We start from the raw sequence: 20860 nt of genomic DNA, 5'->3' as shown, positions 1-20860 counted from the left end.
ACCAGATACCGAAGACCTGTGTGAGCCTGATCGAGTTACTTGACCAAACTGTCTCATCCTACTCAGCCATAAATGCCAGTGATGCTACCATCTACCCAACAGAGTTACTGTGCAGGCCGACTCAGTCAGCATGTATGAAGGCCTCTCAGGACTGTCTGGTGTCTAATGTGTTGGCTTTACACTGTTATTACCGTTACCACAATATTAGTCTTCTGGCATTTATTAAACACACAGTCATTTATCGCTAATGTCTATTCTTGAGACTATAAACCCCTGTAGATTACACAAGAAATCAAAGGTTCTTATCACTAGTTCTCAGAGGGAAAAGGGATGCAGCTGGAGAACATAGAGCTAGAAGGAGCATCTCTGGGAAATATAATCATAAACATGAGCCTGGAACATAAAGCCATTTCACAAAGACATTTCTGAAAGAGGGATGGACACGGTAAACTGTGCGCCACTGGAGGAGCTGGGACCGTTGACCTGAGAAGAGGAAGCCGACTAACTGTCCCACTCAATGACTATTGAGAGCCAGGCACACCCCAACATAAAGCAAGCAACAAAAACAGACAGCTGTTCAACAACAGGACCTACCTGGAAACTGAATGGAGACCAGTCTGCTGGTTTGCTGCGGGGAAGGTGACTCTCGTGTACACGAGAGTCTGTGACAGAGACCTTGAGCAGCCTTGGCTGGGCACTACCACTTACGAGTTATCACCGTTTTCCCTAAAGACTTGTTTTATGTGTATGAGCGTTTTGCCTGTGTATAGTATGTGGGTTCTGGGACTCGAACTCAGGTCCTCTGCAAGAATAGAGCGTGCTCTTAACCACGGAGACATCTCTCCAACCCCAATAATTATGATTTGGTGAAGGTTGCTGACTTTTCTAAAACTTCCCTGGCTGTAAAAAGAATGTAACAGTATCTACCTCAGAAAGTTCAAATACAGTAAGTGAGATAAGACGTGGGGTGCTTAGAAATGGACTCGGCAAGCATTGATTTGCACTAAACTGCTTCTGTGATCTTGAAAGTCAATAAATTTAATACCCATTTCCTCCAGACCTACAGAATTACTAGCTATATGAGCTTTTTATGTTAACCTCTATTCTATAACTAAATGATTTTTGCTTTTAGTTTTTATTGATTTATCTGTTATTTTTACGTGTGTGTGTGTGTGTGTGCATGCATGTGTATGGGTATGTATGCTTCTATGAATTATGCGCCTCATATGCATACAGGATACCCTGGAACTGGGGTTACGGACATTTCTAAGTTGTCATGTGAGTGATGGGAATTGAACTCGGGTCCTCTGGAAGTGCAGACAGCTCTTAAGTACTGAGTTATCTCTCCAGCCCCAGTGATTAATTCTTACTAATTTTTTTCTGTGTGATTTTCTAGCCTCAAACAGTGGAACTATAGGGTAATATGCTTGCCAACAGAAGAAGTATCTTATTTGATAATCATCGTCAGGTTGGGAATAACTGAGAGAAAGAATAAAAGGAACATGAGGGAAATTACAAATACTCCCATTACCCTGCTTACAGGACACGGGAGCAGAGGGCGTGCAAGCTAACTCCACAGGCTAAACATGCATGCTGGCAGAGCCCAAGGAAAGCCAGCGGGCACGCCCTGCTGAGCTTAGAGAGAAACAGGGCACAGATGCAAAGAGATGTCATGAAAAAGCAGAACAAACAGATAAAATGGTCAGGCATGGTGGCGAACGCCTTTAATCCCAGCACTCGGGGAGGCAGAGGCAGGCGGATCTCTGCGAGTTCAAGGCCAGCCTGGTGTACAAAGTGAGTCCAGGACAGCCAGAGCTACACAGAGGAAACCCTGTCTCGGGGGGGGGGGGGGGATAAAATAAAATGAAGTCATTTTATCAATTTCAAGAAAAATCCTTTAAACAGAGATAACCCGGACACTCAGTGAACAGGATCCCACATGGAGATGGCTGAAGTCAACACAGTGGCTGACTTACAGCAGAACGGTAAACCGGACACTTCATAAACCTCACAGTTTCAGTCTTCAGCATGGTGTCACAGACAGCGCTAACTGCAGAGGTGACAGCCTGTCAGAGAGGGAATGTGCGTGCTCAGGGGTGCACAGCCTGTCAGAGTCGTTAGGTCGGAGCAGCCAGCTCTCAAACCTGAGACCTTCCAAAGAGAGGCATTCTCATTCGGGGGACGATAACTGACGACGACATCAAACTTGTCCACAGCAGCTCCCTACGGGAAACAGGGGTGCGGGCCTCCAGAACAAAAAAAGAAGGGGAAAGACAGGTGATTTGGAGTTGGGCTCATTAATCCCAGGAAAGAACCAGAAGCACAGAAGGGGAGAGAGGGAAACAGTCGTGGGAAGGGCAAAGTTAGTCTAGCTTTGCTTAACCCCACGAGTCATCACTTTGTTCCTAAACAGAGAAGCTTACGAGCAACCAACAGATTTTTAAGAAACATATGCATGTTATCTTGACACATAGAAAAATTAGCTTTTTAAAAAGTATACTTTGCATCATACATACTTACAGTACTAAGCAAATAGACTATTATATGTGGCAAGATAAAGCCACAGCAGTTTAAGGAAATACACTAGAATAGGTGACAAATACTAAAGACCTTCTATATAGCTCAGTCACTGAACTCTTTGATAACTTGTAAGAAAGACTTTTAACAACGCCTCTTTAATTCAGTCTTTCATTCAGCAAATATTTACTGACTCCCTAGAATGTGACAGGTAACTCTACGCCCTGATAATTCAATAAATTCAACCAATTTCCACAACTTTGCCAAGAGTAACACTGCAGTGGAAAAAGACATGTGCATGCCTGAAGTGGCAAATGCACACAGACATGTTACATACGTGTAAAATGAACGATAGCAATACGTGCTGAGGAAGGAGGCAATTACATGCAGACAGAAGTCTAAGCAGGGGGCATGAATAAAGGCTTGGAAGACGCGAAGGAAAGAACATGAGCATATCTTTCGTAAGGGAATGCTACATACAGAGCAAACACCACCAAGAAGAGGATCAGCGACTGTGGTTGAAGAGAGCTGGGAGAAAAGGGCAAGAGTGAGGTCAGGGGCTGATGGGAGGGGAGGCAGCCTTCCCTCATGGGTCAGTACAGGCTTGAGCTTTCACTCTGAATGTGTCGGAAAGAGACCACAGAGGTATGAATGAGATGTTACTAGCACAACCTTAATCAAATTTTTAATTATTTTATTATTTTGTGGGTAGGGGTATTTCGCCTGCCTGCCTGTCCGTCTGTCTGTCTGTCTGTGCAGTACATGCACACTATAGCCATAGAAACCAGAAGACAGCATCGGATCCCTTAGAATTGGAGTTACAAAGGGTCGTAAGCCATCACTCACGGGTGCTGGGTCATAAACCAGGTCCTCTAGCAGAGCACTGAGCCATCTCTTCAGCCTCTTCAGTACACTTTAAATAAAATCACCATGGTGGCTGCATTGACAACAGAGTGTAGCTGTAGCAAGGTGGCTGCTAGGGAACTAGAGCAGACATTTCAGGGAAGATGTCATGATGGGCCAGAGTAACGAGAGGCCAGAAGTTACCGCTCAAAGCACACGCTTCGGACACAGGGTGTGAGGTGGAGAAAGATCCAGGTTGAGGGCCCGGCCCATACAGAAATGGCATCACGGATTTATAGAGTAACCGAAGTCTTCCTCATTTGCTGGGCTTTAGACTTTAGCACTTTTATAACTTACTTTAGTGACCACATTCCTCTGGATAGATATTAAAGAAAATGTAAAACGTCTCTTTCTATATGGAGGACCTGTGGCAAAATTCCAGTAAAATAAAAAAATAAAAATAATTTTATGATTTTTAAAATGGATCTTTTTTTATTTTAGTCAAGTCTCACAGTTTAAAAAAGAAATGGCTAAAAGTCACTTTATAAATACCATTGTTAGGAGAGTCAGATAAAACAGCGTGTGTCAAAATGCCTCTACCACCAAGGGCAACCGTAAGGAAGGGATAAGACAGATAAAAAGCTTCTGAAAGCAAACAAGATGAGCACATTTTTTTTTGTTTTGTTTTTTTCTTTTTTGGTTTTTTGAGACAGGGTTTCTGTGTGTAGCCCTAGCTGTCCTTGAACTCACAGAGATCCACCTGCTTCTGCTTCCCCAAGCACACGGGATTGCAGGTGTGAGTCACCACGCCCCGCTGAGATAACCACATCTCACCAGTGAGAACCTGTCGCTGGTGGAGGGGATCGGGAGGTGCCACAGGCCAGAAGACAATGGGAGAAAGCGTTACAAACACAGAGCCCTGCGTCCAGTAAGAATACTTCCAGGATCGTTCATTTCCAAAGCCACTAGGTGGGGCTGGGCAAGGCAAGCTTCCTTTCCAGGGTGGGAGAGGTTCCCGGGGCCTACTTAAGTGCAGTGATGCAGTAGACATCTCCTTAAGTGATGGAAGTTAGGTGCCAGCCAGTGAAGTTCAGTTTGTCACTGTTGTCCTCAGCTACACATTAGCAGGGCAACCAGTAACAGCAGCACTTTCTAAGGCTCAGGTCCTAGTGTGATGAAGTCACTTCCTAATTTTGACAGCTCAACTGAGACTATGCAGGAGAATGTCCTTGTTTACAAGAACTGCGCACTCAGTTACTCAAGCATGACGGGACATGATGCTAGCACCTACTCGCAAATGCTTCCGGAGCAAAGTTAACCATATTATATTTTCAACTCTCCCTTAGAATTCCAAACTGTTTCTTTTAAATGGAGGCAAAATAAAGACACACACAAACAAAAACAGTATTTTTCATCAACAAACAAACAAAAGAAATAACTATGCAAGCCATTAAGAAAGACACAAAATGACCCCAGATGGAAGCAGTGTGAGAAGGAAGGGATAAAGGCATCAGAAAGGGTGACACTCACTATAACATGGGGAACTCAGAATCCTACAAGATTCAACTTTTGGACAACAAAGCACAGAAACAGATCATAAGGCAGGAAATATTACCAGAAATGGAGGAAGCAATTATGATTCTATAATTGCAAATGATTCAGTCAGCTGGGCGAGGCGGGGCAGGCCTGTAACACCAACACGTGTGAAACGGAAGCCAGAGGCTCAGGGATCCGGGCCGTCAAGATGGCTCGGTGGCCAAGGGAGCCTGCTGCCAAGTATGACAGCCTGAGTTAGGTTGTGGGAATCTATATGGCAGAAGGAGGGAACCGACTCCCAAGAGTTGTCTTCTGACCTACACATGTAAACACACACACACACTCACATACAAGCATGCAAGTAATAAGTGGATAATATTCAGAGAGAAAGAGAGAATGAATACCAGGCTAGCCTCAGCTATTTAGTATACAAGGCCAGCTGGGGCTACACCAGGCTCTGCCTCAAACAAAACAAAACATCAGTCGAGGGGCTGAAAAGTTGGCTTGGTGGTTTAGAGTACTTGTTGCTCTTCCAGAGAACCCGGATTTGATTCCCAGCACCCACATGGTGGCTGACATGGTAACTCCAGTTCCAGGGGACCTGATGCCCGCTTCTGACCTCCTCAGGCACTGAGCATGGCCAGGGAGCACAGACATCACGCAGGCAAAACATCCCACATAACATAAAATAAATAAATTTTTACTGAATCGGCAGAAAAAAATTCAACCAATCAGTAGATGCAACTGAAGAGTAAGACCTAATAATCATAACTGCACATAATTAGTGATATTACCATAAAATATATAAAACACAGAGCAAGAATATGTAAGGAAGAAGCAGAGGATTCCTTTTTTTTTTTTTTTTTAATGCAAGAACAAAGAGCCTTTATTTCAGGCTTAAGCTGGCACTCCCCACCATCCATCGCAGTGGATTAGGGAGGAGAGCCCTGTGCAGCTGCAAAGCTGAGTTTTCATTATGGTTTGAGCAAGGAAGGGGACTTTCCAGCTTGGGCAGTTAAATGATTGGTTTGCATTTAGCAGAAGCAAGCTTGTCATAAGCTGACTGGTTGGTGCTGATCTGGGGGACAGGGGCCACTTCACGGAGTATTCAAGCAACAAGGCGTGCCCAGGTAAGAAGCAGAGGATTCTACACCCTTAGGTAGAAACTTTCCCACAACTTACCTCGGGCTGTTGGACCTGGCAGCTCAGGCCCCCTTACCTACTGAGCCATCTTGACAGCCCAAATTCCTGACCCTCTTGCTCCTACATCTACATGACTCATTGCTCTAACAGCTCGTGGTTTCAGTGCTCAGTCCATCTTGGCGGGAAGGCGGGGAGGCAGGAAGGCAGGAAAGCTCTGCTGCTGGTGAAAGGGCTGTGTGAGGAGGTTGGACCAGGAAAAGGACTGGGGCCAGAAACAGGACTAGAAGCCTAGGCGGGGCAAACATACGGAAATTCCTAAGTGTAGAGCAGCATGAAAGTTCTGGAAGAAATGAATATGTTCACAATCTTTGGGTAATAAATGTTTTGATGATGCTAAATTTTAAAAACATTAAAAGTTATGTTTTAACATTTGCTGTCTTAAAATTAAAGGCATCATTAACAAGTCAAATAGTAGCTCAGCAGAATATATTTCCTATATACAAAGACAGCCAGGTAGCAGCGTCCAGATTTGTGAAGATTTCGTAGGGCGGGAGAGATGACTCCGTGATGAAAGCGCTGGCAGAGGACCTGGGTTCAGTCCCCAGCACCCACGTGGCAGCACACACCATCCGCAACTCCAGAACCAGGGAATCTGACGCCATCTTCTGGCCTTCCCAGGTACTGCACTTCATATGATACACCTACATACTTGCAGGTAAAACACCCATACATGGGCTGGAGAGATGGCTCAGAGGTTAAGAGCACTGGCTGCTCTTCCAAAGGTCCTGAGTTCAATTCCCAGCAATTGAATGGTGGCTCACAACCATCTATAATGAGATCTGGTGCAGTCTTCTGACATGCAGGCACAGATAGAGACATAATAAATAAATAAATAAGTAAATAAATAAATAAATAAATAAATCACCCATACACACAAAAATAAATGTGCACCAGGAGATGGTGGCACACACCTTTAATCCCAGCAGTCAGAAGGCAGGCAGGCAGAGCCCTGTGAGTTCAAGGCCAGCCTAGTCTACAGAGTTAGTTCCAGGACTGGCAGGACTACACAAAGAAACGTTATCTCAAAAAACAGACAGACAGACAAACAAGCAGATAAATAAGTAACTCTTCAAAAAAAGAAAATACAAGTAGAATATTATTTGTAACTAAAACATGAAATAAGCAGTTTTAGGTTCCTTAACAAAAGGAATTTTGAGAAATTTAGTCAGAAGGTAAGACATGATGTTTGTGGTTGTATGAAGTATGGGTGTGATGGACTCATACAATCTGGAAGTTACCAGTAACAAGTAAGAAAAGGAATGCAGCCGGGGAAAGAGCCACTTGCACTGGATTTGCAGCCTAGGTTATTTGTTTACAGAGTTCTTACAGCAGGAGGAAGACCAGAGCAATGACAAATATCTCAATGTATCTATCCAGGATAAAGTAAACACTTTGTCTGACATAGATTACAATAGCTGACTATGGAGACCCTGATAAATCAATTAATTGAATTGGAAAATTATAGTATATGTGTAATTTTTCATAAGCTCGGTGGTAGAAAACAGGCATTTTTCTTCACAGGTCCATATGACTGAAATTTAAATTCTGGTGTCATAAAAATCCATTATTAATGTGCTGCTCCAGCCTGACATTCACGCTTCTCTACAATCTTATGTCAATGTACGTTTCTGGTGTCTCTCATCCCGCGCTCTTTCCTAGAGCAGTGTCTCCTAAGCCGCAGACAGTCATGCATGGCCTTCACGGCTTCCCTCTGCGCCTTACCTCCGTGGTTATCAATGAACACTTTTCTTTTCATACAACTTGAACAATTTTGTAAAGTACACGGAAAGGGGAGAACATGTTGACTATACCCACCAAGTTTTCTAATACGAAAAGGGAGAACTGTGCAGATTAAATGTCTTTAGTGACACCTGAAAGCAGGTAGTATATCACGCCCTGGGTTAACTTCTAATGAGTTCTCCAAGTCTGCTGAACATCACAGCTCTGTGAGGACTGACGAGCCTAACCCACACCCTTCGGGGTCTGGCTCAGGCAGACAGAGGACGGAAACCCCGCCCTCTGTGTACACTGGGCATCCATCAAAGTGGACCCCTCTCCAGCGTTGCTTCTCTGGGCCTTCTCTCTCCTCGTTTCCTTAGCTTTGAGTACGTTTCCTTCTTACTAAGCAATGGAAATTATGCGTACACTTTCAGGCTCGGCTTAAAGATCACCATCACGATAAAACACTTTGACTTGGATATGCCATCTCTCTGGGTTCAACTGGCTCCCTTCCTCATCAATTCACTCCTAGTTCCACATGGACACATCGTATTCAATGCAATATATGTCCGCTTGTCGTATTCCCCCTCCTTAAGCGTAAATGTTGCTCGAGTCGAAAAGCTTTATGTCTCTTTCAAAGCAGGGATCCCACCTTGGCCGTTTTATGCTTTGTATTTAGTGTTACGAACATCCCTGACAGACTCAACGCCATCCAGTAATTAGCTTAATGATTTCTAGTAACATCTTTCAGTCACACAGCTTAAGGAGACTCTTTACCCATACAACAAACTAAACATGACGCTCCAGCCTGCCTAGCTTCATTTTCAAAATGAAAAAGCAATAAATAAATAAATAAATAAATAAATAAATAAATAGATCCTATTGAAAAAAATATAAAAAACATTTGGCTGAAAATGACAAATTCTGGTTTTAAGGTGTGTGTGCTTAACTTAGACCCACCCAAGCAAAAGCAATTGACAAAGTGAGGCTTTGCTATGACTCAAAAGCCATTCGCTTAAGAAAGCAGTTAACTGGCTCTTGAAAATTCTCCGAACTTCCGTCTCGGCACAGTTTCCCTTTCCCTTTGCTCCGATACATCAGCAATAATCGTAATTGCTTTTCTGGTGAAGAAAACCATAACAACTATTTTTGGTAAGAAGGACCAACATGCAGCTCCTCTGTAAATGCCTTCCACTTGCCTCGCCCACAGGAGTAGCCTGCGCTCCTGTTTCAAACACACTTTTCTGACCCGAAGAGAAAGTGCTAAGGAAAACAGGGCAATTCACCTTTTGTGGGAGATATCAATATCAGCATCTATCACCAGATTGCCTAGATGTGTATATCTTAGCGCACACACGGTATTTTACAAAGACAAAGAATTATCAAACCAGAACATACACCGTCAATCATGATTTCAGGAAGGAAGCAATGAGGACGCCATGTTCTGCTCTGCTCACTGGCCTCCCAGTTGCCAGGGAGAGTGAGGAGGTGAGGACTGTGGTAGGGACAGAGGAAGGTCTCACGGGCCTCCCTCTCTCTTCGCTCATTTTTTTTTTTTCTGTCACATTCTCATTTTTTTTTTTCTGTCACATTCCTGTGAAATTTCTCTTTTATCTCGGCAGGTCAAGTAACCTAAAATTCTCATTTGAGGCTTTGTACTTAATATTTTCATACTATTTTTACACTGTCGAAGGAAGATGGGATCCTCCTGTGACTACTTTCCTGGATGAGTAAAATCAGCTGGAGGTTAAACAGTACAAAACCCCTTTGCTAGCCGAGTGCAAGCTCACAGTGATTCTAGCACCGTTCTGTCAAAGGACAGCCTACGGAACTACCGGCCCCCACAGACACCATCCGGTTACTCTGGCTTCTTAAGCAGCGAGTCTTTTTTTCTTTCCTACGGTGCCGAGTACGGGAGGCCTTAACGCTCTGCGTGTGTCTCAGCCGCACTCACACAGCAAGAACACGCACCTGTTTAAATGGAGAAAGTAGCCAAGCAACGACTTCAGCGAGCCCTTAGGTAGCCAGCCAGGCCACAAGAGGCCCGGTTGCCGGAAGGTGACAACACACTTCATTTGATAAAGCAAAAATATCATTTCTCTTTTTAAAAGAAAATAAATAAAAGAGGCACTTGGACTAAAAAGAAATGAAATTTGACTTGATCAAATACTTCATTAATTTTTTTTTTCCACCCCTAAGGGAGTGCCCTTTAAAATCCTCTTCAAGTAGGATGTAAGCCAATTGCTGGCCCAGGGCCACAGTTAGCAGGATTTTTGTTTCAACACTGCCACCTAGTGGCCAACGCTTTTAACTAGTCACTGACTCCATTTGTCTCCCCAAAGCTGTTAACAGTAACATCCAAGGAAAATTTTTACAAACATTTAGCAGTTTACACACTTATTGTTATGAAATAGAGATCGTGTAACCTACAAACGTTATTGCATAGTGCTTTTAACAAGGTACCTTAGTGATTTCTTCAGATGCTCGTTCAAAGTCCTGGACGTTTCGACAGTAAAATCCTATCGTACAACTAGGATCCATTTTTCGAAATGACATCTTTTTAGGAGAAGGGCAGTGGAACGTCTGTAATTTTCAGAATAGTTTGAAATTAATCTACCTTTTCCTGATAGGCTGATGTAAATGCTTCTTCTCAACACTATAATAAACACATTTTCTAAGGAGTGTTTTGGCCATTCCCATTCTCTTTAAAAATGTGAAACACAAGAAGCAGCATTGTCCATTTTTAACCAAACCTTCGCCCTATATGACACTGCTGCTCAGCAAAATAAAGCCAGTTCTTCAAGTGAGAGACGCCTGCCTGCCTGCCTGCCTGCCTTCAATACATTTCTAATGCTTGAAGAAAGGAAGCAGCAAAGATGACCAGAGTCAGCATACGCAGTCTAGTCTAGAATGCTGTTAGCCAGCCATCTCTATGAGGGGACGTCTCATTCATTAGAGGTTCTTCATTGTTTATAAAATCCATTGCGGTTTTATCCATATAGCCAAAAGTGAGAAATGAACCAAATTACCTATAACGGAGAACTGACTTAAAACTTTTATGTTTGGGGGCTGGAGAAATGGCTTGGGAGTTAAGAGCACTGGCTGCTGCTGCAGGGGACCCAGCACAGTACGAGCTGGCTCGCCAATGCCCCCTTCTGGCCTCCATGGGCACTGCACACATGCAATGCATAAACTCATATACCTAATATAAAATAAATCAGTCATTTTTAAAATGTGAAAAAAAAATCAGGATGAAAGGTGAATAAATTATTAAAAATAAAGTAAAATTTAAAATGTGGAAAATGTCATACCATAGTTATTTGTAATTAAACTCGAACAAATAAGTACACCTGGATAGGGGTTCTTTCTAATCTTATATGTGCCTGTGAATACATGAAGGTTCTTCCTAATGTTTAAAACCCCTTTAATAAGATTATTCTAACACTCTAACACACACACCACAGACTTGTAAATGTACTATACTGATACAGTCAGCTTCAGAGTTTTTGTTTGTTTGGTTTTGTTATTCTTGCTACCATTTCGTTCATTTATTTCTTGATACAGGCCTTCATTGGGTAGCCCTGGCTAGCCTGGAAAATTGGCTATGTAGACCAAGCTGGCCTCCAGCTCACAGGGCCCCATCAGCTTCTGCCTCCTGAGTGTGAAATTATTGGCACATAATTGACTATTCTTCCAATTTTCTTTTCTACTGTTTTACATTCTTGTTCATTCCCATAAAGGACATGAGATGAGGCAGGTGAAACTCACCCATGGCAGGGCGTGGGGCTCTGCAAAGGATACACATTCTGAGCAGGCCGTCTCGGGGTTCATTCAAATCCAACATAACAGTAAACATCTACCAGGCCCGGACTTGTACAAAGCACTTTAATTAGTGGGGTCCAACCAGATAAACCACATTTCTCAGGAGCTAGCCAATACAAGTGCTGTCCCACTGGACTGTTGCTAATATAGTTTCAACTATTCTGTTTTTGACAGATTAAACCATTAGTTTACATATAAAGGAATGTGTTGGGGTACAAGGCACGGTTCTAGGTCATCTTTATAGAAAGTCTTTTAAAACAAGACATCTAAAAGGCAGCCTTTCCCCCAATTCATTGAAAACCAGTAACAAGAAATGATTCTTCCATTGCTACCACCTGATAAGGAAGACAGTCAGAAAGTCTGTACAAGGACAACGGAGCATGTCTGCCTCCCGTGCGATCGTGTCCTCTGCACACAGCACTGGCTAGAGCTTCTGGTATCAGTGACCCAATCAGTATGTGCTTGTTCCTCTGCGATTACCACGGAAAAGAACCACAGATACTACGCTGTGGCTTGTCTACTTGAGGATGACAGAGAACTTTTTAAAGGTCCTTTTTTTTTTAATTTATTGATTTATTTATTATTTATAGAAGAGGGCATCAGATCTCATTATAGATGGCTGTGAGCCACCACGTGGTTGCTGGGAACTGAACTCAGGACCTTTGGAAGAGCAGCCAGTGCTCTTAACCTCTGAGCCATCTCTCCAGCCCCAACAGAGAACTTTTAATCACCCACACAGCAGGCATAAATCTCCGATTTCACTCACAAGTGAAGCTGCTAGTGGCTGTCGGGCGTGAGAAGCAGGCCTCAGAAAGGCACGTTAGATCTGTCTCTGTGTTTGCCCAAGATTCTAAAGCCAAAACACTACTGTTTGTCGCAAAAGAAGTCCACCTTTTAAATACATCCCGCAGTGGTGCTGCCCCACTATGTTCATTTTATGATAATTCTTTAAGCTATGCATGTATGGTTGAGTTTGAAAATTCTGCAGCCTTCTACCTCACATGCACAGTTTAGGGAATAATGACCTTATATACTTCCTTCTGTAATGGGGAAATACATTCCTGAAAAAAAAAAAAGTCAACTTCTATTTATTTTATTTTTTAATGAGTCATTTTTTCTTTGCCTGAAGGAATAATTATTAGGGCCCTATTAAATTCCAGACATGATTAGATGTTTAATTAAGGAATGCATATCCTAGAGGAGAGACTGTAGGTTTATACTCTTTATATAAGAATGGTAATTACTGGCATAATGGATTCTATTAGCTAAACATGTAAACAACACCAGAACAACTGTTTTCAGGGATGCCTGTGCTTTTCTGGAGCTTGAACGAAGCTTCCTGAGAAGTTATACCATTCCCATTAACCGCAAGTTCACGTGTGTGATTCTTTCCCTGAAAAAGCCATGTCTCACTTGTCCAGCTGTCCCATAACTTTAGGGCCACTATTTTTCTTAATTTATTGGTGGTAATTGAAACAGTTACCATTGTGTGATCCTTCTAGGGTCTGAAATTTGGAATTGGGAGACCTGTAAATTTGAACAGAATCACATACCTATTAACAAGGCTCTTCTTACCTTTGAGGACTTAGGATTTTCCAGGAGTGCCGGCACATGCCTCTAATCCCTGTACCTCAAAGACAGTGGATCTCTGTGAGTTCAAGGCCAGAATGGTCTACACAGTGAGTTCTAGGCCAGCCAAGAAAACACAGTAAGACCCCCATCTCAAAAAATTTCTGATTTAGGAAACCTTAACTCATGACTCACATATATGTAATGCTTTCCTAGTTTGCTTTCTTTTGCATGCTAACAGCAGAGCCAAAAGTAACTTAGAAAGGAGTTTATTTCAGCTTATGGGTCACAGTCCGTAAATGAGGGGAGCCAGGGCAGGAACTCAGAGCTGAAGCCATGGAGGAATGCTGCTTAATGCCTCACTCCCTAGCTTCTGCTCGACTAACTTTCTTATACAGTCCGGGGCCTCCTCTCTAAGGATGGTACCACCCACAGGGGGCTCCGCCTTCCTACATCCATTAGCAATAAGAAAATGTCACACACACATGCTGGCAAGACAATCAGATAGAGGCAATTCCTCATTTGTGACGCCTTCAGGTAACTCTGAGCTGAAGCTGACTAGGAGAAACACTGTATATACATTTCATGTTGAGTACGCAGATACATATGTGCATGTGAATTTATATTTAATACATGCCTACGTATGAATACACACATGTATCATAGTCCTCCCATTTCAATGACTAAAGTTCTGTCTTATTCTAGTCACTGACAATGGAAACCAGAAACTCAGGCTGCAGTCACTGCTCAGGCCTCGAGTTCTCATTCTCTTCTAGTTCCTCACTTGTCTTTTTCTCTGAGGTTGCTCAACTGCTCCTGTCAACCCCACTGTCTCCTTGAAAATCACACCACGTTCTTCATACACTAACAGCTACCTGCAGCTGGGTGTGACAATGCACACCTTTAATCTTGGCACTGACTGGAGCAGAGGCAAACAGATCCCCATGAATCTAAGCCCAACTTGGCCTATAGCGAGGGCCACATAGTGAGACCTCAGAAAAGCAAACAAACAAACAAAAACCTCAATAAAGACAACTACAAATGAGGAAGATTCTCTTCCTTCTAGTATAGAATTCTACTCAATTTCACATGCTACATCAACAATATATCCTAACATATTCATGAGATAATATCACAAGCATGAAAATTAATATAAAAATAAACAAAAGCATTTGAACATACATGGAAGAGCTCAAGGGAGGTCTACAGACTCCCATCTAGAAAATGCAATAAATGACAGTTCATAAAAAAAAGAAGTTGACCAAACTTAATTTCAAAACATTGAAAGTTCAACTTTAAACATGTAAGAAATCAACATGGTAGAATAATAGCAAAGAATATACTTAAACATATTCTTTAGCTTAAATCTTCTACTTAAAATTTCACAATCCTGTTAGATCAGTCATTTAAAACGTCAGGATTACAGGTAATTATTTCCCTGGAGTTTGATAAAAGGTTTGCAATTTTAATTTCATCTATTTTTTTAAAAAGTCTACAAAAATGATATTAATAGGTAAAGTATAAAAGAGATGCTATTCACTGTCACCAGGTTTCAGTAGCATATACACAGGACCTCAGAGCAAGGATACTTGGGAATGAGGCAGTTTAAAATCTTCACTTGATATGACAAGGGCAGGAAGTGCAACTTTGGGGTTGGAGATTTAGGTCAATGGTGGTACTCTCGCCTAGCAGGGGTGCGGCCTTAGCCAGCGTATACACAGCTGCCCCAAAGACTTCCTAAGGTTTAAAAAGGTTCACATACAACACTCTGAATGGAAGACACAGCTGAGGGACTCAGAACTCACAGAAGAGGCTAGCTTGTTTCATAACGCATCTTCTGAGCTAGACTTTAATCTTGTAGTTTCTTTTCATATACACCCCTTTGAATACTATTAAGGATTAATACCAGGTCAAAAGGCATTTCTGAAACACACCATTTAACACATTTCTCAGAACTAGCCCTTTACAATCAGTGTCCTTGCCATTTGCGATCAAAATCATTTAGTCTGTAACTAAATGATATAACAGTTATCCATCTCACTTAGGAACTCAAACTCTTCTGACGCAAAATCCTGGATGGCAAAGTGACCATCTACAGGGAAAGAAGAGTCTATGAAGATGAGCTTCAGCAACTGGTGGAAATCCATAGAAGCACATGAAATGTAAGCAGAGACCAAGGCTCTGCCAGCGCGGAGGCCTCATCCTGTCACCCTAGCCAAGTCGGTCGGCCTTTCTTTGGGGAAACCATTCTTTTGTCTCCTCTCCTTCCCGGACAAACCTAACGCTATCAATCCTTCTGTTTATGTACTGCTTAGCTACCTGGCTACAAAAGTACTCAGAGGCTTGATCATTCATTTCAGTACAATCAAGGTACCTAACGAGGTGGAGACGGACATAAATGAAGAAGGCAATAAATTACAAATTAAAATTCAGCAGCCAAGCTCTCAGCCTTTGACCAGTGCTGGCTGTGGTTTTGTACACTAGCAAGAGACTAACTTGCGACTGTAATACTAGAAAAGCACGGGCTACCTAGCACACCTCTGAATAACAGTCTGCCTCAGACGATAAGAAAACAATCCCGGCTCTCCATGTACAGTACCTCAAGGGGGAAGTCCTTTATGCTGACATCTACAAAAGACTGGCAGTAATGAGGGTCCATGTAAATCAAACTGTCATCTACAAGGACAAAACAGAAGACAAGTAATTCAAAAAACACCTTATTATGACACTGCTTACAATCCAATTTCTATGTAGAGCAGCTGAAAAAAGTCTAGGTATAACAGGCTGCCAGCCTGATACTGACGGAGACGCGGGTCTGCGCGGCATAGATTAACTTTGCATAATCAAATATGCTTGTATAAGCAGAATTTTATAAAGTGATGAGACTGTCATTTAATTTTTGGTGATAAAATTACTTTCACAAACACACAATTATATTCTACAGTTTGCATATGAGAAATGCATTGCCCTCTTTGTTCTGACAGCAAGAACATATTGCTTGTCATCCCACCATCAGCTAACACCGCTAAGAAACGGCAAAAAAGTAAATATGTAAATAGCAACTGCCAGGACGTGGCAGCGGCGTCTTCTGGAATTCGGGGAAACCAATAAATTATGCTTTGTTTGTGCAGTAACAGAAATTAACCACACACTTTAAGGGATGGGATTATGTTGTGGACCACGTGACAAGTGAGTGGCTGAGGGAGGGCTGACAACAGCGGGAGGCCCTCAGTCACGGGGCTCCAGCAACCATCTTGTTTCCAAACAACCCCAAGGTAACTTCCCGCTTTTAAAAGAAAACAATAATAATAATAATAATAATAATAATAATAATAATAATAATAAACAATAATAATAGTCACTAACCTTGAAATCCAGCAAAGTAATAGGACTGCTTCGGTTTGCCGCCAATAATACCTACACAGTATTCGAGGCTTAAAACACCCTGTCAGAGGAAATTAACAGATTTAAATCAGGAGACGAGCGGGGGTGATCTGGCACAGCAGAATCCACGCTGCCAATTTTAGAAGCACCCCAACTTCTCGCCAGCGGTAACTAATCTTTTACGTTTGCTCTGTGTCCTGGAATCCTAGTCTTCCAAGCTGCCTTCCTTTCTCTTTAAACAATGCAGTATTAATTCACATTGCTTTTTTTTTTTTTTTAGCTTTCTGAGACAGGGTTGAAATTTGTGTAGCTTTGGCTGTCCTGGACTTGCTCTGTAGACCAGGCTGGCCTCGAACTCACGGCTATCCGCCTGCCTCTGCCTCCCCGAGTGCTGGGATTACAGGTGTGCGCCACAAAGGTTTCTTCACATTGCATATTTTTATCAGCGTGTTTCTCAATAATGCAGACAGGCCACAGTGTGCCACAGAAAACATGACGTCACAAGCAAGAGAAGTCCTACCAAGCAGAGCTGCTCTTCTTCTTCGTCTTCGTCTTCTTCGTCTTCGTCATCTTCTTGGTCTTCGTCGTCTTCTTGTTTGTTTGGTTTGGTTTTGGTTTTGGTTTTGGTTTTGGTTGTTTTGATACAGGGTTTCTATATGCAGCTTTGGCTGTCCTGGAATCCACTCTGTAGACCAAGCTGGTCTCACACTCACAGAGATCCACCTGCCTCTGCCACAGTGAGTGCCGGGATTAAGGGCGTGTTCCACCAACGCACGGCTTCTTGTTCTGCTCTCAATAAGAGCATCCTCTATGATCTAGAGCATCAGTTCTCACCCTGTGGGTCGCCTTTGGGGATCAAATGACCCTTTCATGGGGTCACCCAAGACAGATATTTACATTGCAATTCATACCAGCAGCAAAATCACAGCTAGGAACTAGCAATGAAAATAGTCTTATGGCTGGGGGGGGGTCACCACAACATGAGGAGCTGTATTAAAGGTCACAGCACTAGAAAGGTTGAGAACCTCTGATCTAGAGGATTAAAAAAAAAAAACTCAGATGCCCCCCCACCTTGCCATCGTCCAGCTCACACATGTTTTACTACAGTGCAAAAATCTGTTATACATTAATCAGAAACAACACTTGGAGGTGAATGTGGTGGCATGAACGTGGTACTCAAGAGACTGGGGCAGGATTGGCAGTTCAATTTCCAGACCCTTTCCTTGCCAAGCTGCTTTAGGCCATGGCGTTTTATCACAGCAACAAAAAACCTGAGAAACTGTCAACTTGACAGAAGCTAAATCGCCTAGGAGACACAGCTCCAGGCAGATGTGCGAGTGTCTCCAGAGAGGCATACCTGGGGTGAGAAGGAGCATCCTGAATATGGGCGGGGCCATCGTACAGACTGGGAACGCTGCTGGGTTCTCCTCTCTGCCTCCCTCGCTGCTCCCTAACCAGACACCCCTCTCACCCTCCTGCACCTCACCCTCCTGCCCCCTCGCCCTCCTGCCCCCAGGCCTCCCCTGCCAGGATGAGCAGTCAGGCATTTCGTCACAGCACGAGGCAGGTAACGAACTCATCTGTGTATGGACAGTGTTCTTCCTTCAGCAAGTTAACCAAATCAGAGAAAGTGTTTTCTAATCTAATTGGTTTTCTTAAAACTAATATGTCGACACTGTAAAAAAGAGATGTTCACAAACACAAAAAAATACAATATTCAAAGATTAATTTTTTAGCTTTTTTTTTTTTTTTTTTTCATTTTTGAGGCAATGTCTCATGCTGTCCAGGACAGTCACGAGCTTACTACATAACTGAGGATGACCCTGAACTAACCTCACTGCCTCCCCTTTCCCACCTGCTGGCATGTGCCACCACACCTAGCTTAGAGCTTGTTATTATTAAAATTTGGGGGAAATATCTTCTTGAGGTCTACAAATAGTTCACACACATATTTGCCAGTACAATTTTATAGGTGGCTCCACTGGATATGCTACTGTCTTTATACACTGTACACTGGATATGCTACTGTCTTTCTTTTTGGGTTTTTAATCCCTGTGCATGTGTGTGCCTGCGTAGGCTTATGTACACTATAGCAGTGTAAGCGCCTACAAAAGCCAGAGGGCAGCAGGTCCCATGGAGGTACAGGAAATTGTGAGCCACCTGATGTGGTGCTGGAAACTGAACCTGGGCTCTCTGCTAGAACAGTAAGTGTTCTTAACCACTCAGCCACTTCTCCAGCCCTACGCTACTTTATCTTTTTGGCACTCATCGTACCAGGAACGTCTTTTTCATATCGATAAATACATACATCTCTTTGACAACTAATGGTTGTATTCTATGCCTGTAAACCCTCATAATATTTGAACTGTTCTAGATTATTCATGTTATAAATAATCCTCTGCTACAGTTCAAATATTTTTATTTCCTCTAAAATTCACATGCTAGAAACTTAATCCTTATTAAAACAATATTAAGAGGTCAGACCTTAGGGTCCTGATGGCTCTACCCTTCTGAATGGATTAAAAATGCTCTAAAATAGGCCTGAGGGAATAGGTCCTCTGTCTTGCTTGTCTGGAAGAGACCCTTTGTCTGAAGCCAGCCCCTTGATCCTGGCCAGGAACATACAGAATACAAGAGAACGGATCTTTGCTCTTTATAAATTACCCAATCTCAAGTACTCTATTGCAGGAGCACAAAACAGACCAAATCAGCCTCTAAAGAACAGCCTCGTGGGCTGGAGCGAGGGCTCAGTGGTTAAGGGCATTTGCTACTCTCACAGAAGACCCAGGTTCAGTTGCCAGCACCCAGGTGGTGGCTCACAACCAGATTCCAGTTCCGCGGTATCTGCCAGCCTCCTCAGGCACTATGCACATAGTCACACAGATAAGATGGAAATAATTAAATCTTTTGAAAGAGAGCCTTAATTAATTACAATCTTGCAAAAAAACCAAAGTGGTTCATTATGAAAAGCAGCAACTGGTGAGCAATAAATAAAACATTAAAATCTTTGCTAACCTTAGGTACCCTGAACCAACTAACAATTAAAAATAATCCCATGAAAGAAAAGCATTTAACGGTAATCGTTGTTTTTGGTTTTTGGTTTATTTTAACAGTACGGTTTCTATTTCTTTCTCTTTAAGTAAAAACTGTCTTAGTTTCACAAAGCAACTGAATCAGCTGAATGAAATGTTAATGTCCTGGGGACAAATGAAGAAGTGACGGTCTCTCACGGCGGCGAAAAGAAAGAGACCCATCTATACCAAGAGCCATTGCGGACTCTTCTCAGAAAAAGACTGTGGCCATGTCTGTACTTCCTCTACTTCGGACTAGAGCAGACTCCCACAATGCACACCTGGTGACGAGGCGCGGCAACACCACATCTGCACGAGGCTGTACCTTTAGAAACTTGAGCTGCCTTTCGGTTTTTCAGAGTGCATCTCACACCGTTAGTGTGAGGATTTCCTGAATTGTATCCACAAAGCAACCAATGAAACTGAAGCTAACCCATCAAAAAGCAGAGTCCTAATTTGTCTTGTGGAAGAAGGAACTTTGAGTTCTCCTCATTCCATCTCCTTACAAAAATAAAGCTTCTTGTGTGAAGGATGATAAAGCAGACAGCAGACGTCTTTCTCCTCAGGCAAGGTAGCAGGACTCCGGGGTGGTACTATTTCTAGGATACTGTGGAATGACCTTGAGTAATACATTTCAAATCCATAACTACATGGTGCATTCTGGACTAATACTGCACATTGGTGGGGGGAGGGGGGATAAAACTGCTGACCACAAACACAAAAAGATGAGCAAAGCGGCGGTAGAGGAAAAGGGAAAGTGTCAGCCATGGCCTCTCTCCGAGGGCTTCCAGACACACTGCTTTTTACTTTCCGGTGGGTGGCTCTTCGCATCAACCCCTCTGGCCACGCAGAACACCTGCCATATAATCCCCATGCAATCACTCCAGGCGTTTTTGTCTGACTCTTCAACCCTCAAAAGTGGCTCTCATTTTAGTCGATTACAATGTAAACCCAACGAGCAGATGTTCAAGAAAATGTTGTCTTTCGAAACGTTCTTTAGTAGGGGAACTTTAAGACAACAAAGTGATGGTCTTGTCTCCAGTTCTGAATTTGAACATATCACTTGATTTCTCTGGGCCTTTTCTAGTTTATAAAGAAAACGGACCTGGCTATTGTGAGGGCAAAGCCTGTAGGCTTCTCTCGCCACACATTCAATACACAAATACAAACAAAAGCCATGGAGCAAAAGGAGGAAG

At 42.8% G+C, this 20860-nt stretch overlaps 1 protein-coding gene across 8 annotated transcripts in view; it reads right to left on the bottom strand.

Moving 5' to 3' along the window:
• Positions 1-20860, bottom strand: part of Atg4c (autophagy related 4C cysteine peptidase) — a 79076-nt gene that overhangs the window by 27428 nt on the left and 30788 nt on the right. For 7 of the 8 annotated variants that reach the window (XM_060365943.1, XM_060365945.1, XM_060365946.1 and 4 more), the window contains 3 exons: positions 16576-16654; positions 15809-15885; positions 10282-10401 (listed from right to left, as the gene is read on the bottom strand). In XM_060365943.1, coding sequence (XP_060221926.1) covers positions 10282-10401; positions 15809-15885; positions 16576-16654 — 276 coding nt within the window. The remainder of the gene's footprint in view (positions 1-10281; positions 10402-15808; positions 15886-16575; positions 16655-20860) is intronic. The other variant, XM_060365948.1, reaches the window with a different exon arrangement.

This window comes from Meriones unguiculatus, chromosome 12 (genome assembly GCF_030254825.1).
Source record: "Meriones unguiculatus strain TT.TT164.6M chromosome 12, Bangor_MerUng_6.1, whole genome shotgun sequence".
NCBI classification, from domain to species: Eukaryota; Metazoa; Chordata; class Mammalia; order Rodentia; family Muridae; genus Meriones; species Meriones unguiculatus.
This window is presented reverse-complemented; position numbering and strand designations above follow the sequence as displayed.